The sequence below is a fragment of the Streptopelia decaocto genome (genome assembly GCF_964273445.1).
Source record: "Streptopelia decaocto genome assembly, chromosome: 23".
Classification (NCBI taxonomy): Eukaryota; Metazoa; Chordata; class Aves; order Columbiformes; family Columbidae; genus Streptopelia; species Streptopelia decaocto.
The window spans coordinates 5,727,044-5,752,321 of NC_138678.1; the positions used below are offsets into that span (position 1 = coordinate 5,727,044).

General features: G+C 52.5%; 1 protein-coding gene across 1 annotated transcript; it reads left to right on the top strand.

Moving 5' to 3' along the window:
• Positions 1-1,633: 1,633 nt before the first annotated feature.
• LOC309449365 (uncharacterized protein) lies at positions 1,634-14,318 on the top strand. Its single transcript, XM_082071434.1, has 6 exons — positions 1,634-1,827; positions 3,464-3,583; positions 11,736-11,775; positions 12,019-12,120; positions 12,450-12,540; positions 14,010-14,318. The coding sequence occupies exons 2-6, from the start codon at positions 3,475-3,477 to the stop codon at positions 14,190-14,192; spliced, it is 525 nt and encodes a 174-aa protein (XP_081927560.1). The 5' UTR covers positions 1,634-1,827; positions 3,464-3,474; the 3' UTR covers positions 14,193-14,318.
• The last annotated feature ends 10,960 nt before the right edge of the window (positions 14,319-25,278 follow it).

Consider the following 25,278-nt stretch of genomic DNA (forward strand, 5'->3'; position numbering starts at 1 on the left):
GGCGGGTGAGGATCCAGAGCGGGCCAATCAGATCGCTCGGGAGGGCTGGAGGGGCGGAGCGCCGATAGGCGGGGAGAATGGCAAGTGACGTGCGTAGGCAGCCAATGAGATTGCCGGGGGGGCGGGCGTTGAGGTGTCCGTACTGCGCATGCCCAAACTGCGCAGTCTTCAGTCAGGTCCGACCCTGAGGCGGGCACCTGGGCGCGGACCGCGGGAAGGCGCATCCAATAGGAGCACGGCGCGGTGGGGTGGAAAGCAGCCAATCAGAGCGCGTCGACTCAATCCCGTTTGAACAGCTGCCTCCCTGGCAAACGCGTCCGTGGTGTCTCGGGGCGGGTACCGGGAGTTAACGGGGAAACGGGGGTCGGGGCGAGGGAGGAGAGGCTGTGGAGCGCTCATTTTGGCCTCTCCGTCCCTTTTGCCTCTCTCTCCCTCTCTCTGTGTCACCTTGTCTTGCTCCCTGTCACTGTCTTTCTCTGATAAGCTGACCTGCTCTTTGCTCTCCTTTTTTTGTGGAATCACAGGCTCATTCTGCTTGGAAAAGACACGTGCAATTTTAAATTTGGGGTTGACTTCTAGGGTTTTTTTTTTTTTCCCCCATTAGTGTAAATCGATGGCACATTGTCCTGTGGCTCAATTCCCGTTCTGTTCCGTGGAGTCTTCAATTTAGGATGTTCAGGTAAGAAAGTTTGTCCTTCCAAAAAAGGAGCAGTCATTGGTTGGACTGAGAGAGGCTTTTAAGTGCATGATCAGAACTGAAGCCAGATTGCACTTGACGTTGCTGCTGTTGGTCTTGGCTTTCACTGGTTTCCCCACGGCTGCCTAGTGTTTTGGAGCTCGGAGTGGGCATGTTTTTTCCCCAAGGAGAGGCTATGCTTAAAAAAGAATTTGTTTCCTCAGAGAAGTGCAAGTCCGTGTGTGTAAGACAGATAAAAATCCCAGTCTAGTCAAGTTCTGAGTGTCTGTCTGTCAGACGGCTGCTTTACTTTAACGAGTTCACAGCTGTGGGATTGTAATGGCGAAGGGCAATGCAAGACGGAAGGTTTTTTTCTGCTGTGGGTAACCAGCCGCCGCCCCCCTTTTCAGCGTAAAGCAGAGGAACGCGGTTTGTTGTTTCCTTTTAAACGCGGCTGCTGGAAGCCGCGCGGCCAAAGGGGGTGGGGGTCCCGGCCGAGCAGGCGGGTGAGGATGCAGGGCGGACCAATCAGATGGCGCGGGAGGGCTGGAGGGCTGGAGGGGCAGAGCGCTGGTTGGCTGCCTAGGCACGTCAGTTGCCATTCTGTCCGCCTATCAGATTGCCGGAGGGGCGGGAGTCGAGGGCTCCGTACTGCGCATGCCCCGAAGAGCGAGCGCTGATGGGCGGTGAGATGGTGATTGGCGTGTCACCCGCAGCCAATGATGTTGCCGAAGAGGCGGGTGCTGCGGTCTCCCTACTGCGCATGCCCCAATCGCGAGCGCTGATAGGCGGCGAGAGAGGTGATTGACGTGTCCTAGGCAGCCAACCGGGACGCGGCAAGGGGCGGGTGCTGCGGTCTCCCTACTGCGCATGCCCAAACCGCGAGCGCCTGGTTGGGGGGGGGGGTAACCGGGAGGGGGGGGGTAACCGGGAGGGAACGGGAACGGGTGCCGGGGTGGCTGCGGAGCGCTCGCTGCAGCCAGCGACCGGGCATCTGGAGGCAGGCGGCTCAGGGCCGCCCTTCGTGAGGTTCCCCGGAGGCGGCAGAAGGGCAGAGGGGGTCTCCGGGGCGCGGCGGGTGTCGGTGCCCGCGGAGCCCGGCGGGACGGCGGGAGAGCGCGAGGGGAACGGAGCGGCGAAAGAGGCGGCAGGTGAGTGCGGCCACGGTGACCGTGCCGTTGGAACGGGGGGAGCGGGATGGGCTCCGTTTCCTCCCCGCCCTTACGGCCGAGCTGGCGAAGCTGGTGGGAGGCGTGCGACCCCGAGGGCAGGTGCAGTTTGTCCTTCCAAAAAAGGAGCAGCCATTGGTAGTTCAGGGGGGGACCCAGGAGTTCAGGAGGGACCCCAGGAGTTCAGGGGGGACAGAAATGACATTTGTGCCGCGGCTCTCCGTGTGCTTTTTTGTTTGTTTTTTGTTTTTTTTTTTTTTCGGGATTCTCGCGACACGCGGCGCGACCGCTCGCCCGGGGCTCCGCGGCGGGTCTCAGTGTCGCCGCCCTGTGGACAAAGCGCGGTGCTGCACCCGGCCGCCCCAATGCGGTGCCGCGGCGCGCCTCAGTGCTGCCGCCCTGTGGCGAAACTCGGGTACTGCAGCGCACGGCCAGGGGGCAGAGACGCTGTTTGCCCCGAAGCAGCCAGAGGTGCCAGATAAGAAATACAAGCAGTCAGAGGTGCCAGATAAGAAACAAACGTCAGAACCGACAGGAGCTGGGGCTTCACAGTTCTGTCAGAGTTGATCTTATGACTCTGATTTTGATGCGAGTCATTTTGACTTACATTATGCTACAGTGTTCTGTTTGGTACTGCTAGTGGGTAACAAATAATTGTGCTGTACCACAGCACGAGATGATAATATTTTGTAGGTTTATACTGCCAAAGAATTTGCAAGTATATTGAAAAGGGGGGAATTCAAGAGAAGCTGCCAAGTTAATGTATGCTGCGATGAAGTTATAGAAGATGTACCCTCATTAACCGGCTGACGTGAGGGAAATGCTTTCTGAGCGCCTGCACGGTGAGGGGACATTTTTCACCTTTTAGATCCTTCTGCATGACAAGAGGGAGACGGAAGGTCAAGTAACACGTTGTTTAGAAGCTGAGAGCTTCGTTTATATTTAACTAATAATTAACAGATGTGTTGTCAGCGAGAAACCAAACGGTTATAACTAACCTCATCAAATGCAGCACAGAACGCGGCTTAGCAGTGCCGCTGACTCTGCCGTCCCGTTTCTTTCCCCGTTTCAGGTGGCGAGGCGGCCAGAGGACCCGCTCTGTGCGGCCGCAGGACCCGTGGAGTCGAGGACTCTCTCGGCGCGCCCCGGGGATTTCTCTGGAGAGACTCCTGGTCTCGGTCGATCGCTGCGGGGACGCCCGAGGACGGGTGAGGAGTCTTTCTTTGCTGAGAGCTGGGGCCGGGCTTTTGGGATCAGCTGTTGCGGTGCTCCGTTGCGGTGTAAAGCTGCTCTGTATGTAGCGGTGAGGCGTACCGTAGTTCGGTTTAATTCTTGGATAGGCCTTGGTTCTGACTGTGCACTCGAACGGCAAAAACTACAGCTTTTCCCTTTTCCAGGTTCAGAGCCCGTGCCTCATTTGGTTATATCTGTAAACCTTCAACATCTTAGCATGAATCACAAGTGCATTTTTCACAGTTCCCCCGTTTTCTTTTTATTCTCTTGATTCGTGCTTTGGCCTCAAAGTTAGCTAGTACTTGCCTAGCGGCGGCCAGGTCCAGTTTGGTGTTATCTTTGAAAATCATCAATTTATACCCTGTTCCTTTTGTTGCCATTTCAGGATCTATAGGCATGGCTGAGATTTGCATGGCTTGGAGTACTGAATGTATTAACCGAATAAAGCACGGGATCATACATGGTACAAACAGCTCCCCCAAAGAAGTTATCCCACCAATGGCCGGTAAGTATAGAATTCCATTTCTGTACTGGGACACGCGCAAGTCGTTTTATCTCCTCTGCTGTTTTCATGATAGCTTCCCCATTACCATCTATTTCTAAACAACACTCAGAAGTATTCCGTTTCCCACAGACACCCCCTTCTTCAGCTAAAAGATAATCTAAGGCTACCCGATTTTGGTCCACTGCAGCCCTGGTCTGAGACAATTGTCTTGCTATGAGATTCAGTGCCTCAGCTGTCCGGTTGCTTATTACTTCAGCCACTGCTTGCAACCGGGTAATTCGGTTTAGCATGTATATTGGGGTACGGTATCCCCAGCTTCCATCTTGGGCCCAGGTGGCTGGATCATAGTATTCAATTATCCTTTTCGCAGGTGTCGAGGGTTAAGATTGCGGGGTGACAATAAAACCCTGGCAGATGTATTGTTAACCTCCTCTCCTCCCCACTTCCCCCGTTTTGCCCCTCCCTCTCCCCCCTTCCCACTAAGGACAGGCGATCGGGAGGGAAAGAAGGACAGAGAGAAGAGAGTTGGAAAAATTAAAGATATTTTACTAATGCTACTAATAAGAATAGAGAAAATAATACAAAATATACAAAACCAGTCTTGAAAGTCTCAGCAACTGCAGAGCCGGCCACCAAAGTCCTGGATTAGACTCTGCAACCAAGCGGAGCTGGATTCAGTCTCTCACTAGGCCTCAGTTCTCAGGGACGACCAGCCAGATCCTCTCCTAAGGTCGGCCATAAGGAAAAAGGGAAAAGATCCTCGTGATCTCCCACTTTTATATGAAGTATTCACGTGAATGGAATGTTATACACAGTTGGTCAGTTTCTTGGTCACTTGTTTCTCATCGCCCCTCTCGCGAGATGTCCATCCATGCTTATCAATATGTTTGCATTCCATTGCTAGGTTTACCAAAACATGGGTCTGGTTCTCCAGGAAAATGCAGTTAATATGAAGGCTTTAGCTGACAGGCAAAATTCACTGAAAGAGAAACTTGTTTTTAGCAAAACCAGGACATTCCACCCCTTATAATATGCCATTTACTGAATACTTAAACCTTATCAAAACAATCTATCAACACAATCTAATTAATCACTACTACTATATATATATATACATATATACACAGGAGTAATTAATCAGTGGACCAATGTTTTAAAAAGTTCATTAAGTTCATTTTGTCACAACAGTCTCCCAGGGCAGGAAAATATGGTACAAGTGCATCTCATGACCACTGTTTGTGGGTTAAAGACATCAACTTCGAGGAATTTGTCAGGCGCCACTCGAAGAAGCTAGCTCTGGTTTCATCATCACTGTCTTGATCTGAAAGACACTTATTAAATACTGTTAGTATGGCAATTCACATCCTGCAGTTCAGTATTGAATATTTTCACCAAAACTCATATCCCCTTGAGGTACACACCGAACTTCTCCATCCTTAAGCATCACCCACCAGGTGCTGCCAGGTCCCTGGGCAAAAACAATCCCACGAATGGGCTTGCCTTTGCCTGAGGCAGGAGTAACCCAGACTGCCTTTCCTAACATGTTTTTCATGTGTACTACAGGGACTTTATCTCCTTCTACAGTCCGTAGAATTTCTGATTGGGCAGGCCCGGCTCGATTGGTTGATCCCCTGGTGTTGACCAACCAAGTGGCTTTTGCTAAATGTGAATCCCAGTTTTTAAAGGTTCCACCACCAAGTGCCTTTAGTGTAGTTTTTAACAAACCATTGTACCTTTCAATTTTCCCAGAGGCTGGTGCATGATATGGAATATGATATACCCACTCAATACCATGTTCTTTGGCCCAATTGTCTATAAGACTGTTTTTGAAATGAGTACCATTGTCTGATTCAATTCTTTCTGGCGTACCATGTCGCCAAAGGACTTGCTTTTCAAGGCCCAAGATAGTATTTCGGGCTGTAGCATGAGGTACAGCATATGTTTCCAACCATCCAGTGGTTGCTTCTACCATTGTAAGTACATAACGCTTACCTTGACGTGTTTGTGGAAGTGTAATATAATCAATCTGCCAAGCTTCTCCATGCTTATACTTTAACCATCGCCCCCCATACCATACAGGCTTTAACCGTTTCGCTTGTTTGATTTCGGCGCAAGTTTCACATTCATGAATAACCTGTGAAATAGTGTCCATAGTTAAATCCACCCCTCGATCGCGAGCCCATTTATATGTTGCATCTCTACCTTGATGCCCTGAAGCATCATGGGCCCACCGAGCTAGGAAAAGTTCACCTTTATGTTGCCAGTCCAAGTCCACCTCAGCTACCCTAATCTTAGCAGCTTGATCCGCTTGTTGGTTGTTTAGATGTTCCTCGGTGGCTCGACTTTTAGGCACATGAGCATCTACATGCCGAACTTTCACAGGCAGGCTCTCTAGCCGAGCAGCAATGTCTTGCCACAGTGTGGCAGCCCAAATGGGTTTACCTCTACGCTGCCAGTTGCTTTTCTTCCATTGCTGTAGCCACCCCCACAAGGCATTTGCTACCATCCATGAGTCAGTATAGAGATAAAGTATTGGCCACTTCTCTTGTTCAGCAATGTCCAAAGCCAGCTGGATGGCTTTCACTTCTGCAAACTGACTCGATTCACCTTGTCCTTCAGTGGCTTCTGTAACTTGTCGTGTGGGACTCCACACAGCAGCTTTCCACCTTCGATGTTTTCCTACAAGACGACAGGATCCATCTGTGAACAGTGCATACTGCTTATCAGTCTCTGAAAGAGAATTATACGGTGGTGCTTCTTCAGCACGTTTTACTTCCTCCTCATCTGGAGACATCCCAAAGTCTTTGCTTTCTGGCCAGTCTGTAATCACTTCTAAGATCCCTGGGCGATTGGGACTTCCAATTCGAGCTCGTTGCGTGATCAATGCAATCCATTTACTCCACGTAACTTCGGTTGCATGATGTGGAGAGGGAACCGTCCCTTTGAACATCCAGCTCAGCACCGGCAGTCGAGGTGCCAGGAGGAGCTGTGCTTCAGTACCGATCACTTCTGAAGCAGCTCGGACTCCTTCATATGCTGCTAGTATCTCTTTTTCAGTTGGAGTATAGTTGGCCTCAGATCCTTTGTATCCTCGACTCCAAAAACCTAAGGGTCGACCTCGGGTTTCTCCTGGTGCTTTCTGCCAGAGGCTCCAGGTAAGTCCATTATCTCCGGCTGCGGTGTAGAGCACATTTTTAACATCTAGTCCAGTCCGAACTGGTCCAAGGGCCACCGCATGAGTTATCTCACGCTTAATTTGTTCAAAGGCTTGTCGTTGTTCCGGGCCCCACTCAAATTGGTTCTTTTTACGAGTCACTTGATAGAGAGGGCTCACAATGTGGCTGTAGTCAGGAATATGCATTCTCCAAAAACCTACAACACCCAAGAAAGTCTGTGTCTCCTTTTTATTAGTAGGTGGAGACATTGCTGCAATTTTGTTGATCACATCCATTGGGATCTGACGACGGCCATCTTGCCATTTTATTCCTAAAAACTGGATCTCTCGTGCAGGTCCCTTGACCTTGCTTCGTTTTATGGCAAAACCAGCATCCAAAAGAATCTGAATTATTCTCTCACCTTTCTCGAAGACTTCTTTCGCTGTGTCGCCCCATACAATGATGTCATCAATATATTGCAGGTGTTCTGGAGCTTTACCTTGCTCCAATGTGGTCTGGATCAGTCCATGGCAGATGGTAGGACTGTGTTTCCACCCCTGGGGCAAGCGATTCCACGTGTACTGGATGCCTCTCCAGGTGAAAGCAAACTGCGGCCTGCACTCTGCTGCTACAGGAATAGAGAAAAATGCATTAGCAATGTCAATTGTAGCATACCACTTAGCTGCCTTTGACTCCAGTTCAAATTGCAGTTCTAGCATGTCAGGCACAGCAGCACTCAGTGGTGGCGTAACTTCATTCAGGCCACGATAGTCCACAGTTAGTCTCCACTCGTCACTAGACTTACGCACTGGCCAGATTGGGCTGTTAAAAGGTGAGCGAGTCTTACTGATCACACCCTGGCTTTCCAATTGACGGATCAACTTCTGGATAGGAATCAAAGAGTCTCGATTGGTGCGATATTGCCGGCGATGCACCGTCGTGGTAGCAATTGGCACCTGCTGATCGTCAACCATCAGCAGTCCTACAACAGAAGGATCATCTGAAAGACCAGACAAATCAGACAGCTGTTCAATTTTCTCAGTGTCCACAGCTGCTATACCAAATGCCCACCTATACCCTTTTGGGTCCTTAAAATACCCTCTCTTGAGGTAGTCTATGCCAAGGATGCACGGAGCATCTGGACCAGTCACAATAGGATGCTTTTGCCAGTTTTTTCCAGTTAGGCTCACTTCAGCCTCTACAACAGTCAGTTCCTGGGATCCCCCAGTCACTCCAAAAATATTGATGGATTGCGTTCCTTTATAATTAGAAGGAATTATTGTGCACTGAGCACCAGTGTCCACTAAAGCTTTGTACTCCTGGGGGTGTGTTGTACCAGGCCATCGTATTTGTACAGTCCAATAAACTCTGTTATCCCTTTCCTCCACCTGGTTGGAGGCAGGGCACCTCTAATTTCTGTTTTGCACAGTCTCTGGGTGTGAATTAGAGGTTCCTTCAAGAGCATCAGAATCTCTTCTGCTCCTTTTGTAAACTGGAGCAGCCACCTTCCTAGGAGTTTTTCCTTTGATCTCACGTACTCGTTCCTGAAGTTCTGAGGTAGGTCTTCCATGCCACTTATTCATGTTTTCTCCCTGCTCATGTAGGAAGAACCACAGTGAACCTCTTTTTGTGGGCTGCCTCTGTCCTCTCTCTCGAGACTGGAAACGCCTTTTCCTAACAGCTGAAACATAGGTTTGTGCAGGTCGTGAATGGTATGTGTCTTCTCTGAGTTCTTTGATTTCTTGCAACAGCTTTTCAAACCGATCATCAGATTTTTCACACAGTTTCTCTACAGCAGAGACACAAGCCCGTAGAGAACCAGCAAGGCTGTCCTCAAAGTTCCGGAGCTGCTCAATCACTTCAGTAATATCTTGTATACCTCGTGATGACCAGACCATTCCTGCCAATGACTTAGCATATGCAGGTGGTGCACTTTGTACAAATCTGCGCCACAGAGGTCGTGTACAATTGATTCTATCTGGGTCTGTCCCCTCTTGGCTGTTTGGTTCAAAATAAATGATCTCTCGCACAGCTAATTCTCTCAGGAACTGAATACCTTTCTCCATAGTATTCCATTTCCCTAACTTGGATATACAATCTTCCTTGTAGGGAAATCTTACTTTCATAGCTGCCAGGAGTCGGGCCCAGAGAGTAGTGGCATTAGACTCTCTTGAAATTGCCCTATCAATGGTGGAATCTCTTGACAGAGATCCCAGCTGCCTGGCTTCACCACCTTCCAATTCAATTGTTCCTGCCCCATTGTCCCAGCATCGGAGCAACCAGGTTAAAATATTCTCTCCTTCACGACGACTAAAGTCTTTTCGCAGATCTCTCAGCTCACCTGGAGAAAAGGACCGAGTAGTGGTCACTTCATCTCCTCCCTGTCCTGATGATGATGGCCCTTGGGTTGATGTTGGCCCTGTGCCATCATCTGCTGCACGGGTAGTCTTTCTAGTGACTTTCTTACAACCGGCAACTGATGCTGATATGGGTTTACCATCATTTGATTCATTTCCAGAGTCTGAATGACTGTCACAGTGGTTACTGTGGTTACAGCAGCAACAGTGCCCAGTGTGTGAAGAAGGGGGGGCTGCCTTAGCCTGTGAGGCTGGAGAAGTAACGTTATCAGTAGCGGCAGAGAAACTCTGCGTAGGAGTTGTACCTTCAGCCTGGGAAGTGGCTGCAGCCGTTTTTGCTGTTTTGCTCTTTCTCGAGCGGCTAGGAGAGCTTTTTGCTAAAGCTTCCGAAGACGCACCGCAAATCTCAGGACAACAAAGAGACGCAAACCTCCTGTTGAATGCCATTTCTCTTAACAGAAGCACAAACTGACACACATTCAGCAAACCAGATAATACCATCACAGTTCTATCAAAACTCCAAGGATACTCAAAATTCTCTAAAACATTTGCGAACTCTCCTAGCGAAAAAACGAAAGTATTGTTAGTCAGCCTTTCTAAAGATTCGCTTGACCAATTAGCAAACACAGAGCCGTTCTGCTCTTTAATCTCTCCTGGAGGCTTTTCAAGGTAAAGCAGAAGCGAGTAGAAATTAATTAGCGGCTGCAGTATAATGAAATAAACCAGTGACAAACCACACAGTATCATCATAATCATTGTCCAGTTCCTTGTTGTTATATAATGAATACTCCGATTTAAAAAGAAAGCCCAACACAGATATGGAATCAGTGAGCACAATGTAGAAAACAACTGATACAACTTATGCCATAACATCTTTAAATCAATGTAATTCACTTTGCCTTAATACCACTAAATAATGTCTGAAGCAAACAGACACGCGAGTATCACAACTCTATGAGTTGGCACCGTGCCAAGAAAACTGAAAGGTACGTCAGAGCAGCAGAAAAGCCAAAAATCTTCACATTTACCCCTTTCTCGTGCCCCACGTTGGGCGCCAATTATCTGTCGAGGGTTAAGATTGCGGGGTGACAATAAAACCCTGGCAGATGTATTGTTAACCTCCTCTCCTCCCCACTTCCCCCGTTTTGCCCCTCCCTCTCCCCCCTTCCCACTAAGGACAGGCGATCGGGAGGGAAAGAAGGACAGAGAGAAGAGAGTTGGAAAAATTAAAGATATTTTACTAATGCTACTAATAAGAATAGAGAAAATAATACAAAATATACAAAACCAGTCTTGAAAGTCTCAGCAACTGCAGAGCCGGCCACCAAAGTCCTGGATTAGACTCTGCAACCAAGCGGAGCTGGATTCAGTCTCTCACTAGGCCTCAGTTCTCAGGGACGACCAGCCAGATCCTCTCCTAAGGTCGGCCATAAGGAAAAAGGGAAAAGATCCTCGTGATCTCCCACTTTTATATGAAGTATTCACGTGAATGGAATGTTATACACAGTTGGTCAGTTTCTTGGTCACTTGTTTCTCATCGCCCCTCTCGCGAGATGTCCATCCATGCTTATCAATATGTTTGCATTCCATTGCTAGGTTTACCAAAACATGGGTCTGGTTCTCCAGGAAAATGCAGTTAATATGAAGGCTTTAGCTGACAGGCAAAATTCACTGAAAGAGAAACTTGTTTTTAGCAAAACCAGGACAGCAGGCCATTCATCATCTTTCCAAGTTTGCGTTCCTCCTATGGGGACATTTATTAAACCCCTCTTCTCCCTGTTTAAAGTTTCATACAGAGGTTTCCCCAGATGACTCCCTTTTTCCTTTGGTAAAAGGAAAAATGCTGGTTGAATCATCCCTATTGTACAAGACCCTCTCCATTTAGGCATTAACTCATTCTAAGCTCTGTTCCCACATATCCAAAATAATCCATCGGGGGCTTTCCATGGTTCGTTGACATCGGTAGAGCCAGGAATCTGCCAAGATCTCCTTAATTCCCCCATTTCCTCCAAGGGGTTTGCTTTGCTTCGATTCTTCCAGCATATCGTTTCATTTCCCAGGCTACAATTTCGAGACCAATATCCATTAGGTGGACCTGGCCACCGAGTGGGAGGAATAGAGGTATTTGATGAATTTGCCCGTAACACTGACTTACAAGGGGTTTGTCCAGCGTATTCAGTAAAATCCAGTTTACCATCATCCCTTGATAGGCATATCTGCCCTATTATTAAGTGACTTAATACCCATCCTCCTGGTCTTTTTTCTCGAGTTACGTGAGTTCTGTTCCGTACCAGTAATCCTTCTGGGCTTACACTCTCTCCTCTCCAAGGCCACCGTTCTGCCGTTGGAGACCCCCCACATATCCAGCATGATGTGACATTTAATTTCCGAGCTATCTTTTCCATAAGATCTATAAACAGGCTTTTCCCTACTGTTGGTAATTGTAATCCCTTGTCTCTTTTCCTTATTTCTTCATACCAATCGCTATTTTTCAGTACCAATTTCTGTTTCTGATGCCTTCTTTTCAATTCCTGAGTGGCACTCTTAACTAACTCCTCCTTATACTGATCTTGCACTCCCCTCCATCTGAACAGCCGCACATAGCAGCTTGTGTAAAACAGATACTCTGTTCTCCCCTAGGGCAGGAGACAGAGCCCACACCGAGTCCACCTTTCCCTAGGTGAGTTGCTACCCATAACTTCTGCCCTTAGATTTCACATTTTTCCAATTTTGTTCTGTCATAACACCCAGAATTAACATGAGTGTGATAACCGAGAACATCCTGTATCAGTCGTCCTATTCTCACGCGCTCATAGCATTTGGTACAGGGGTTGGCCAGGCTAAGTTGGGAACAGTAAGTCCCCACTCCTAGCAAGAGGATCAGGTCTAGGTTTCTACACCCTCTGCCTCTCTGGCCGACCAGGTTGCAGCCGCAGCCGAGTTTGTCATCTTCTCGGCAGCAAGGGCGGCGCGGAGTCGAGGACGTTCTCGGCGCGCCCCAGGGATTTCTCTGGAGGTGGCTCTGGTATGTACGTATGGAAATGGCATTTTAAAGTAATGAGCTGCCCGCTGGGGCTGTTTTCCTTTTCTACCTTTTTTTTTTGGAGTGAATCAATGGGGGGACTCAGGGGGTGACGATGATGTTACCGGAGGAGCAGGCCAGCGAGAGATGGGGGCTCACAGCCCCAAAATGCCTGAAGAATCAGGGGCAGGGTGTTCAGTGGCACTGTGGGGAATAGAAATTTCTCCCTGTCCGCTACAGGGAAAACAGAACAATCCCCCATCAAAGCTGTCCTAGAGAAATACTTGCCGTTTGTCATTCAGGCTCTAGAACGGCCCAGTGTCCCGTTAAAGGTTGCGGTGGTGCGGGTCAGGGATCCCCAGGCTGTACCGGGACCACAGGACGGCTGCTGGTGGAACCAAAGTCCAGGACAACTTCTCAGAGGTAAGAACCTTTCGATTTGTTCTCCTCAGGACACGTCCCTTTGCCTCTGGACCCATCACAAGCTTACTTGCCTAATGTCGCCATAAGCAGAAGGGACGAAAAAGGGCAAAGAGGACAAGATCCTCACGATCTCCCACTTTTATATGAAGTATTCACGTGAATGGGATGTTATACACAGTCGGTCAGTTTCTCGGTCACCTGTTTCTTGTTGCCCCTCTTGCAAGATGTGAATCTGACCTTAGCAACAAGTTAGCATTCCATTGCTCTGTTTACCACAACATGTATCTGGTTCTCCAGGAAAATGCAGCTAATATGAAGCTTTAGCTGACAGGCAAATTCACTAAAAGAGAAACTTGTGTTGTAACAAAACCAGGACAGCCTCCCACTGCGAGGGGCATGTTTTTTTCCCCCAGGAGTTCAGGGCGGGGGGACCCAGGAGGTCGGGCGGGGGGGGGGGACCCAGGAGGTCGGGCGGGGGGGGGGGGACCCAGGAGGTCGGGGGGGGGGGGGGGGGGACCCAGGAGGTCGGGGGGGGGGGGGGGGGACCCAGGAGGTCGGGGGGGGGGGGGGGGGACCCAGGAGGTCGGGGGGGGGGGGGGGGGACCCAGGAGGTCGGGGGGGGGGGGGGGGGGACCCAGGAGGTCGGGGGGGGGGGGGGGGACCCAGGAGGTCGGGGGGGGGGGGGGGGACCCAGGAGGTCGGGGGGGGGGGGGGGGGACCCAGGAGGTCGGGGGGGCGCCAGGCGTTCAGGGCGGGGGGGGAACCCAGGAGTTCAGGAGGGGGGGAACCCAGGAGTTCAGGAGGGGGGAACCCAGGGGGGGAACCCAGGAGTTCAGGAGGGAGGACCCAGGCGTTCAGAAGTGGGAGGACCCAGGCGTTCAGAAGTGGGGGACCCAGGCGTTCAGAAGTGGGGGACCCAGGCGTTCAGGAGTACCAGGGGGGGACCCAGGAGTTCAGGGGGGACAGAAATGATGCACAAATGAGATTTGTGCTGCGGCGGGTCTCAGTGTCGCCGTCCTGTGGACAAAGCGCGGTGCTGCACCGGCCGCGCCCAATGCGGTGCCGCCGCGTGCCTCAGTGCTGCCGCCCTGTGGCGAAACTCGGGTACTGCAGCGCACGGCTGACAGGCAAATTCACTAAAAGAGAAGCTTGTTTTTTACGAAAACCAGGACGGCCCCCCACCACGATCCCCTCAGAACTCCTCTGATTCCCATCTGCTCCTCTCAGGACAGCTGAGCTTGTCTTTTGGGCCCCTGAGAGCCCCCATTTACCTTCTTTTACCTACCTTTGCTGTTGTTTTTAGCCTATCCTGGTGTTTTCCATCCTTCGGGACTTACTTGTTACTGTTGTGAGAGTCAGAGAGAAAATGAGGAGTCTCTGTGACTTACAACTGTCATTGTTGATCTGCAGTGTTTTAGAGACGGATTCTTGCAGGATTTATTTCTGGTTTGTCCTTCACTCCTCCCCAGAACGCGGCGCTGGTGCGAGTTCCCCAGCACACGTGTGTGTGTCCAGCCGGTCCGTCTGGGGGCGAGCGCGTCAGGGTGGGCAGACGGCTGAACGGACGCGCTGTCAGCGACTGCCGGACGAGCTGGGACTTCTTCGACCGTGTCCAGCCTTGTGCGTGTGGTTTGTTTTCACTTGCAGGCTGAAACAGCAGTTTCCTTAACGAAAAACACCCCAGCATGTCCCCCAACCCCCAACAAAAATAACATCAAAAATGCCACCGAAAGAAACAGGGAGTTTTTAAACTCACTGTTGGCGGAGCCGGCACCGACGATCTCTGGACACGTTGAGGCGCTGCGGTGGGTTTTCCTGGAAATTCCAAGGCCCTGGTGTTTTATGATTGTAACTACTTACTTACTGTAAGACATTGAGAATTAAAACATAAATAAGAGTAACCAGAAGAGTTTTTGGGAGTAAATAATGCCTGTCATCTACTCTAGCTGTTACTCAAAACTCTGCAGACAGTAATTATCCCCAATTGATGTAGTAAAATTTAAAAGAGTGGAATATAAATACTGGAGCACTAATTGGAAGTAATACCTGTAGAGAAAAAACCTCTAGTTTATATCTATAATAAAAAATAATGTGTGCTAGTTAATCCACCTGGTAGTAATGTAATGATAAAAATGTTAGAGTGTAAATAAATGAAATTATTTAGGCGTGAGCAATAACTAAATTTAATTTCAGCTATTACTTCTTGGTGAACTAGGCAGCAGTTATTCCCAATCTGAATCCCAGTTTAAAAACCACATTGTTTGGAATTCCTTTGAAATGGTAAAGGCAGAAAACTAATGTGGAGTCATTGGTAGCTCCATTTGCACAACCGTTATGAAATAAACTGCAGGCACGAATGACTGCATAGGAAACAAAGTAAGGAAGCTTTAGATTTTAAACAGCATTGGAAAGTAATGGGGAGTGTTTAGTATTTAAATTATAACAGAGCCATGAGATTGGAGGCAACAAAGCTCAGAACCAAACGGAGTCAAAACGTTATTTTTTTTTTAAAGAGAAGTAAAAAGGAACCACTAAATAGTGGCTGTTTATTTAGATGTAAAATAAAATCAGAAAACAGTGAGTTATGACAGTCTGAATTTAACCACAGCTTTTCTGGGGTTGTGCAAAAACATGACTGGTATTAATTACCTCTGAGTTAAAATAAAAGACAGCAAACTCGATGTGGTTAACAACAGGTAATTTTAATTTTTTCAGTGTGCTGTCCAGTCTGGCCTCTCCCTCCAGGGGCGTGGTCTGACAAGCCACACCCCCAACTCCACCCCATCAAAGCTCCACCCCTGCCAGTCTGTGCCCTCCCCGAGGGGCGTGTCCCTAACAGACCCCTCCCCTTTCATCGCGCCCACCCCACAGCAGCATGATGTATCAAAGCCCCGCCCCCATACTCAGCCCCTCCTAAGCCACGCCCCTCAGAGCACGTGCTGTACAGAGCCCACCCTTACCTCCGCTCCACCCCTCCCTTCCTAAGCTACGCCCCCTTCGGGCGTGCCCTCTCCCTACCCCAAGAGGCTCCTCCTATGGGGGCATGACACAAGGAGGCTCCACCCCCTGCCCACTTTCCCCAGGGGGACCTCCCAATGGGCGTGTCCTCCCAGTCCCGCCCCTCAGCACTGACCCCGCCCGCGTGGGTGGGGCCACACTCAGCTGCGCGCGCTGCTGCCACCCCCCCCCCCCCCGGTGACCCCAAAGTAACTCCATAGCAGCCCTATGGCTGCCCCACAGGTACCGCTACAGCAGCCCCGTTCCTGCCCCATAAGCTCCAGACTCGCCTCTGAGGAGCCCCCCACAGCAGCCACCTAAGTGCCCCGCAGGTTATCGCCACAGCCGCCCCTCCCGCCCCACGGCCGCCGCTCGGGACCCCCGGAGCCCCCGGCCCCGCACCCGCCCGCAGCCCCGCAGCGCGCGGGCTCGCGCCCCCAGTGCCCGTGAAGCCACGTCCTGGCCGCGGCCGGAGAAGCCGCCGGTTCCCGCCCCCACATCCCCCGATCGCTGCTGCTGCCGCGGCCGGAGAAGCCGCCGCTGTTCCGTCCCCCCACATCCCCGATCGCTGCTGCTGCCGCGGCCGGAGAAGCCGCCGCTTTTTCGCCCCCCCCCCACATCCCCGATCGCTGCTGCTGCCGCGGCCGGAGAAGCCGCCGCTGTTCCGTCCCCCCACATCCCCGATCGCTGCTGCTGTCGCTGCCGGAGGAGCCGCCGTGGCCGAAGGAGCCGCCGGTTTTCCGCTCAGCCCCGACTGTCCTCCTTCCTCCTCAATCGCCGCCGCACGCAACCATGACGTCTCCTCTTCCGCCATCTTGTCTCCCTCTTCTGTTCGCATTCGCTCTTTTATACCGAGGGAGGGAGGAGGCGCTCGCTGATTGGCTGACGGTGTCAGCCACGGGAGTCGTCCATTGGCTCATCCCCACGTGGGGTTCTCAGAGGGGGTGAGAGAAAGGCGCTGATTGGTCATCGTGTGGCTGAGGGGAGGAAGGCACTGATTGGTCACTGCCTTTCTGCCAAATTTCGCGCTCCCAGTAACCGGCGCTGATTCGCTAGCGCTCCTGAGGTAGAGAAGGCGCTGATTGGTCGTCGTTTTCCGCCGACGTTCGCCCACAGCAACGGAGCGCTGATTGGGCAGCGCGGCTGAGGGCGCCGCTCGCCCATGGCCGGAGGGCGGGCGGGGGGCGGGACTGGGCGGGACAACGAGGTGATAAAGGGGGCGGCGCAGAGCCCGCGCAGGACCAGACACGTGGAGGCGGCAGCGGCTGCGCGAGCTCCTGAGCGCTGAGGAACCGGCTGAGCACCCCCCCCCCCCCCCCCCCCCGCGGCGGGAAACCCGAGAGCGGCCGGAATCGGGTAACGGGGCGGGCTAGGGCGGTAATTACCGTGCGGGTGTTAATTGGGGCTCGGCGGGTTAATGAGCGAGCGGCGGGCTGGGGTGGGGTTGGGGGTTTTGATCGGAATTGGGGTTTTAAAGCCGCGGGTTTGTGTTGGGGGGGGGGGGGGGGGCGGTTAAGGCTCCCGGAGCCGCTTTAACGGTTTGAATCGTTGTGTTGAAAGCGGAGCCGGTTCGGGGCTTTTCTCAGGAATCGCGGCTGGTTTGGGTCGAATTCGGCTTTTAAAAGTTCTTTTACGTAATTTTTGGGTATTTTGGGTCCCGATTTGTGCCAAAAGGCGCCTTTAAAATCTGTTTATTAGCGGTTTATCGGGTGAATTAAAGTTCAAAGCTCGGGAAGATTTGGGGCTTTTCCCCGGGATTTTGAGTCCAAATCAGGGTTTTAGAGCCCTTATTTATTTGAATTATTGTGTTTAACGGGGCTTTTTGCGGTTTAATTTCGCTGAGCTGGTTCGGGGTTCGCGGCTCCTGCAGACGGTGAATTGTTTCATCGTTCAGAGCTGCGGAGCCGCTCGGGCCGTTGGGCTCCATCGGCTTTTAAAGGTTCGTTTAACGCGTTTGGAGCCCGAGCGGCCGATTCGCGACTTTAAAGCTTTTTGAATCCACTCGTGATCAGAATTTCTGCAGTAGATTGATGTTTAGAGCCCGGGGGGATTTGGGGCTGTTTCCAGGGTTGCGAGTCCAAATGCTTTTTTTTCTTTTAACCGCTTATTAATTTAAATTATTATATTTAAACGGGGCTTTTTGAGGTTTTATGAGGGTTTTTTTGAGCATTTTGGGCGGTTCGGAGGCTCCTAAAGCCGCTTAATTGTTTAAATTATTAATTGTTAAAATAATTTAAATAGTTGTTGAAATCAGTGTGTAAATTATTGTATTTAAAGTCGGGAGGGCATTTCGTTGCTTTTTGGGGGTTTTAGGGCTGAATTCACTTTATTGAACGTGTCTGGGGGGGTCCCAGATCTGGTGCTGATTTGCGCCCCAAAAAAAGCTTTAAAAATCTATTTATTGATAATTTACTGAATTAATATTTAAGCGGGAACAAATTCGGCTTTTTAACCCGCCGCCATTTTGTCTCCCCGTCCCGTTCTCCCCCCACGCTGAGGGGCCGAGGAGCCGCTCGCTGATTGGCCGGTGCCGTCTGGCGGGAAAGCCTCCCGCTGGCTCCGCCCCGCGCGCTGTCTCGAGGAGAGGAAGGTGAACCCGCTGCATTGGTTACATGGGATTTTTACATTTAGTTATGGATTTTAATTTAATTTTAATTAATGTTAATTTATTATTTAATTTATTAAATAATATATTAATATTAAATGTATAGATAAAATCCGTATAGTAATATACTACAATAAGATATAATATGATGAATAGCAGAAATATATATAATATATAATCTGATATAATTAACTGATCAACTAATATTCAATGATATTACTTAATGTAATTTATAATTAATATATAATGGCATAATATAATAATATATAACTTAATATTGTAATAATAATGATATTCATTATATAATATTAATATCTATATTAATATATAATTACTATGTAATGTATCTAATCTATTTTTACATAGATATCTTATCATATAAAGCTGTGAGGGACCATATTTGGGCGGGTTTTTGAGATTTTTAAGGCTGCTTGGTCTCAAATTCAATTTACTTCATTTTGGGGCTGTTTTTAGGATAATTTGTGCTCAAAGAAGCTTTTAAGATCCATTTTTTTGGCAGTTAATTTGCTCACTGGGTTAATACTGAAGCGGGGGATTCGGGGCTGTTTCCCAGGACTGTGACACAAATAACGGCCCTTTCCTTCCCTTTCCCACTGCAGCTCCTGCTCAGAGAACAGCGAAGGCAGCCTGGCCGCCCCCCTCCGGCTGGCTGCGCCCCGCAACTCCGGCTGACTGCGCCCCCCAACTCCGGCTGCCTGCGCCCCCCAGCTCCGGCTGCCTGCGCCCCCCCCAACTCCGGCTGCCTGCGCCCCCCAGCTCCGGCTGCCTGCGCCCCCCAGCTCCGGCTGACCGCGCCCCGCCCAACTCCGGCTGGCTGCGCCCCCCAGCTCCGGCTGCCTGCGCCCCCCAACTCCGGCTGACTGCGCCCCCCAACTCCGGCTGCCTGCGCCCCCCCCAACTCTGGCTGCCTGCGCCCCCCAACTCTGGCTGCCTGCGCCCCCCAACTCCGGCTGCCTGCGCCCCCCAGCTCCGGCTGCCTGCGCCCCCCAGCTCCGGCTGACCGCGCCCCCCCCAACTCCGGCTGACTGCGCCCCCCAGCTCCGGCTGACTGCGCCCCCCCCCAACTCCGGCTGACTGCACCCCCCAACTCCGGCTGACTGCGCCTCCACTGCACACCATGGCGGGGACGGGAGGGGGGATCACAAGGGTCTATGGGGCGGTGTGGGGGTCAGGGCGGCTGTGAGGTCAACGGGGCTGTTGTGGGGTGAAACACCCCTGAAGAGCCTGAACGCCCTGCAGGTGAGTGAACCACACGCTGACCCACAGTGACCCACAGTGCTCCATAGCACCTCCATTCTGCCCTATAGATCCACAACACTGCCCCCCAGCACCATATAGCTCCTATACTCTGCCCCATACATCCACAGTAGTGCCCCCCAGCACCCCATGGCTCCTGCACTCTGCCCTATAGATGCCCAGTAGTGCCCCCCAGCACCATATAGCTCCTGCACTCTGCCCCATAGATGCCCAGTACTGCCCCACAGCACCATATAGCTCCTGTACTCTGCCCCATACATCCACAGTAGTGCACCACAGCACCATATAGCCCCTGTACTCTGCCCTATACATCCACAGTAGTGCCCCCCAGCACCCGATGGCTCCTGCACTCTGCCCTATAGATGCCCAGTAGTGCCCCCCAGCAACATATAGCTCCTGTAGTCTGCCCTATAGATGCCCAGTACTGCCCCCCAGCACCATATAGTTCCTGTACTCTGCCCTATAGATGCCCAGTACTGCCCCCCAGCACCATATAGCTCCTGTACTCTGCCCTATACATCCACAGTAGTGCCCCCCAGCACCCCATGGCTCCTGCACTCTGCCCTATAGATGCCCAGTACTGCCCCCCAGCACCATATAGTTCCTGTACTCTGCCCTATAGATGCCCAGTACTGCCCCCCAGCACCATATAGCTCCTGTACTCTGCCCCATACATCCACAGTAGTGCCCCCCAGGACCATATAGCTCCTGTGCTCCGCCCCATACATCCACAGTGCTGCCCCCCAGTACCATATAGCCCCTGTACTCTGCCCTATACATCCACAGTAGTGCCTCCCAGCACCCCATGGCTCCTGCACTCTGCCCTATAGATGCCCAGTAGTGCCCCCCAGCACCATATAGCTCCTGTACTCTGCCCTATACATCCATAGTAGTGCCCCCCAGCACCCCATGGCTCCTGCACTCTGCCCTATAGATGCCCAGTAGTGCCCCCCAGCACCATATAGCTCCTGTACTCTGCCCTATACATCCACAGTAGTGCCCCCCAGCACCCCATGGCTCCTGCACTCTGCCCTATAGATGCCCAGTACTGCCCCCCAGCAACATATAGATCCTGTACTCTGCCCCATACATCCACAGCAGTGCCCCCCAGCACCATATAGCTCCTGTACTCTGCCCCATACATCCACAGTAGTGCCCCCCAGGACCATATAGCTCCTGTGCTCTGCCCCATACATCCACAGTGCTGCCCCCCAGTACCATATAGCTCCTGTACTCTGCCCCATACATCCACAGTAGTGCCCCCCAGCACCCCATGGCTCCTGCACTCTGCCCTATAGATGCCCAGTAGTGCCCCCCAGCACCATATAGCTCCTGTACTCTGCCCTATACATCCACAGTAGTGCCCCCCAGCACCCCATGGCTCCTGTACTCTGCCCTATAGATGCCCAGTACTGCCCCCCAGCAACATATAGATCCTGTACTCTGCCCCATACATCCACAGTAGTGCCTCCCAGCACCCCGTGGCTCCTGTGCTCTGCCCTGTAGATGCCCAGTACTGCCGCAGAGCACCATATAGCTCCTGTACTCTGCCCCATACATCCACAGCAGTGCCCCCCCAGCACCATATAGCTCCTGTACTCTGCCCTATAGATGCCCAGTACTGCCCTCTAGCACCATATAGCTCCTGTACTCTGCCCCATACATCCACAGTAGTGCCCCCCAGGACCATATAGCTCCTGTGCTCCGCCCCATACATCCACAGTACTGCCCCCCAGTACCATATAGCTCCTGTACTCTGCCCCATACATCCACAGTAGTGCCCCCCAGCACCCCATGGCTCCTGCACTCTGCCTTATAGATGCCCAGTAGTGCCCCCCAGCACCATATAGCTCCTGTACTCTGCCCTATACATCCATAGTAGTGCCCCCCAGCACCCCATGGCTCCTGCACTCTGCCCTATAGATGCCCAGTACTGCCCCCCAGCACCATATAGCTCCTGTACTCTGCCCTATACATCCACAGTAGTGCCCCCCAGCACCCCATGGCTCCTGCACTCTGCCCTATAGATGCCCAGTACTGCCCCCCAGCAACATATAGATCCTGTACTCTGCCCCATACATCCACAGCAGTGCCCCCCAGCACCATATAGCTCCTGTACTCTGCCCCATACATCCACAGTAGTGCCACCCAGCACCCTGTGGCTCCTGTGCTCTGCCCTGTAGATGCCCAGTACTGCCGCAGAGCACCATATAGCTCCTGTACTCTGCCCTATAGGTGCCCAGTACTGCCCTCTAGCACCATATAGCTCCTGTACTCTGCCCCATACATCCACAGTAGTGCCTCCCAGCACACCATGGCTCCTGCACTCTGCCCTATAGATGCCCAGTAGTGCCCCCCAGCACCATATAGCTCCTGTACTCTGCCCCATAGATGTCCAGTAGTGCCCCCCAGCACCCCATGGCTCCTGTACTCTGCCCGATAGATGCCCAGTAGTGCCCCACAGCACCATATAGCTCCTGTACTCTGCCCCATACATCCACAGTAGTGCCCCCCAGCACATCATGGCTCTTGCACTCTGCCCCATAGGTGCCCAGTACTGCCCCACAGCACCATATAGCTCCTGTACTCTGCCCCATGCACCCACAGTAGTGCCCCCCAGCACCCCATGGCTCCTGCACTCTGCCCTAAAGATCCCCAGTACTGCCCCCTAGCACCATATAGCTCCTGTACTCTGCCCCGTACATCCACAGTAGTGCCCCCCAGCACCCCATGGCTCTTGCAGTCTGCCCTATAGATGCCCAGTACTGCCCCACAGCACCATATAGCTCCTGTACTCTGCCCCATACATGCACAGCAGTGCCCCCCCAGCACCCCATGGCTCCTGCTCTCTGCCCTAAAGATGCCCAGTACTGCCCCACAGCACCACATAGCTCTTGTAATTTGCCCCATACATCCAAAGCAGTGCCCCCCAGCACCCCATAGTGACTCTACTCTGCTCCATAGACCCACAGTGCTGCCCCACAGGACCCCATAGGACTTGACTCTGCCCCTTAGACCCAGAGAGCTGTCCCACAGCAGCGTGTAGGTGCTGCATTCTGCCCCGTTGGTGCAACATGCTGCCCCACAGCACCCAACACCTCTGTCCACCTGACCACCCCTCCCTCCTGACCACGCCTGCACTGCCCACTATGGGTGGGTCACAAGGGTCTATGGGGCGGGTGTGGGGGTCAGGGGGGCTGTGGGGTCAATGGGATTGTTGTCAGGTGAAACACCCCTGAAGAGGCTGAACCCTCTATGAGTAAGTGACCCACACAGTGACCCACAGCAGCCCATAGCCCTTCTGCCCTATAGAGTCACTGCACCCCATAGCTGCTTTTACTCTGCCCCATAAATGGACAGCACTGCTCTACAGCACCCTATGTCTCCACTCTGCCCCATACATCACCCACAGCACCCTGTATCTTGTTTACTCTGCCCTATAGACCTACAGTATAACCCCACAGCACCCCACAGTTCTTCTGCCTTATAGATCAACAGCACTGTCCCAGAAAACACCGTAGCTTGTTCACACTAGCCCATAGGCCAGCAATGCTGCCCCACAGCACACTGTAGCTCCTGCACCCTGCCCCATAGACCCACAGCAGTGCCCCACAGTGCCCCACACATCCAGTCTGCCCTGTACATCCACAGCACTGCTTTGCAGCACCATATAGTTCCAGCACTCTGCCCCATTGATATGTAGCACCCCACAGCTACTGGGTTCTGCGCATAGATCCACATTCCTGGGTCCTGTCACCCCACCAGATGTCCTGGGTTGCGATGCTGCACGGGGCCCTGTGCACAACAGAAAATGAGGGCAGCGTGGCTGCTGGGCTCCACCCTGCTTGGAATCCAAGATGGCTGGGGGGGGCTGGCACCCCTGCTGGCACTGCCAGACGGGCTGTTCATCTGGGCCGTGCTCAGGCAGCAGCTCCCGGCTGTATTGGCTGCTCCCACTGGCTGCCCCTGTGGCCCTGCACCCTGCCCATGGGAACAAGATGGCTGCCCTGATGGGTGGCCATCTCGGCTGCTGTGTCCCTGCTGGTGGGCGGGGCCATGGCTGCCATGGCTGTGCTGGAAGGGTGGGGCTGAGGTGGGCGGGGCCTGCCTAGGGTGGCCATTTTGGGGTGGGGCCCAAGGTGGGTGGTGGGACCTGTGACTCTGTTTACCCCGATGGCCATCTTGGAAAAGGGCAGCGCTGTGCCGCTGTCATCCTGACATTGCTCCCCCAGGGCCATGCTGGGGGATTTTTAACCTGGTTTTGGGGCCAATTTTCACCCAATAAAATTAAATAATGTAAAAAACCTTAAGCATGTGGTTTGTTCCATTTCCAGTGAGGAATTTGGGGGTGGGGTTTAGGGTTGAGGGTGGGGCTGAAAGTGTGGGCGTGGCCACTGCCAACCCCACCCCCCTCCCAAGCTCTCCCCAATGTGCCTTCCTGGAGGGGTGTGCCCCAACCAGGCCCCACCCCCTTTCCAAGCACCCCACCCTCCCAGCTGGGCTCCTCCCCCTTGACCCACACTTCCACCCCTATTGGTGGGCTCCCTGCAGGGGGTGTGGCCTACAGACCTACAACTCCTTCCCCGCCCCTGCTGAGCCGTGTACCTGACAGAGCATGACAGGGGCAGACAAAGCTCAGGAAGGACCAACAGAGCCAGGCAGGGCCTGAGAGCTTGAGAAAGTCTGACAGGTCTCAACACTGCCTGACAAAGCCCGACAGGGCCCGAGAGAGTTTGGCGGATCCTCACAGAGCCTGACAAAGCTTGACAGAGCCCAACAGGACCCGTCAGGGCCTGACAAATCTTGTCAGTTCCTGATAGAGCCTCAATGTGTATGACCGAGCCCTGGGGGCCTCAACAGAGCCTGAGAAATCTTGACAGGGCTCAGCAGAGCCCAACAGGTCTCAACAGAGCCCTACAGAGCCCATCGCAGCCTGATAGAGCCTGACTGACCCCAAGAGGTCTCGACAGAGCCCTACAGAGCCCATCGCAGCCTGATAGAGCCTGACAGACCCCAAGAGGTCTCGACAGAGCCCTACAGAGCCCATCGCAGCCTGATAGAGCCTGACAGACCCCAAGAGGTCTCGACAGAGCCCTACAGAGCCCATCAAAGCCTGATAGAGCCTGACAGACCCCAAGACGTCTCGACAGGGCTTCACAAAAACCAACAGTGGCTGACAGAGCCCGACAGGAGTGCAGGTGCTGTCATTTCCAGTGAGGGTCCAGGTGATTTGATAAGGGTGGTGGGCGGGGCCTGGGGTGATTGATCCCTCCCCTTTCCAGGGGATTGTGGGAAGGGGTGGGCGGGGCTCAGGGTATTTGAGCCCTAGTCCCCGGGTAGGGAGCTCACTCTGCTCCAGGATGGCTTTGGTGCAGGTTCTCTGTTGCTCCTTCAGCAGTCAGCAGCTTTTGAGCCATTTCAGCTACGTGGGCAGACGTCTCAGGAGAAGCGGAGGTGTCCGTTTGAGGGAAGAGCTTCGGGCGCAGCAAAGGTTCAGTAGCAGCTGTAGTAGAAAGGTTGTTTGTCATTATGTTTCATTTGTTGATTCAGTTCTAGGGGCTTTGCATTTTCCAGTAGTTCCTGACCATGATGAAGATGGAGCATTGGTTATTGTATCTCCTTTCTATGTGCTCCCTAGAAAACCGAAGTTGACATCCATACTGAGTCTCATTGTAGATGCAATAGCAGTAATAAAGTGCAGGTGCTGTCACTTCAAGTGAGATTCCAGGTAATTTGATAAGGGTGGTGGGCAGGGCCTGGGGTGATTGATCCCTCCCCTTTCCGAGGGGTTTGTGGGCAGGGGTGGGTGGGGCTCAGGGTATTTGAGCCCCAGTCCCCGGGTAGGGAGCTCATTCCTT

Excerpts from the sequence above, each read along its gene's own strand:
- LOC309449365 (XM_082071434.1), top strand. The coding sequence starts at position 3,475 with ATGGCTGAGATTTGCATGGCTTGGAGTACTGAATGTATTAACCGAATA. Across the intron at positions 3,584-11,735 it reads AGTTATCCCACCAATGGCCG|GGCAGGAGACAGAGCCCACA; the intron begins GTAAGTATAGAA and ends GTTCTCCCCTAG. Across the intron at positions 12,121-12,449 it reads TTTCTCTGGAGGTGGCTCTG|GTTGCGGTGGTGCGGGTCAG; the intron begins GTATGTACGTAT and ends GTCCCGTTAAAG.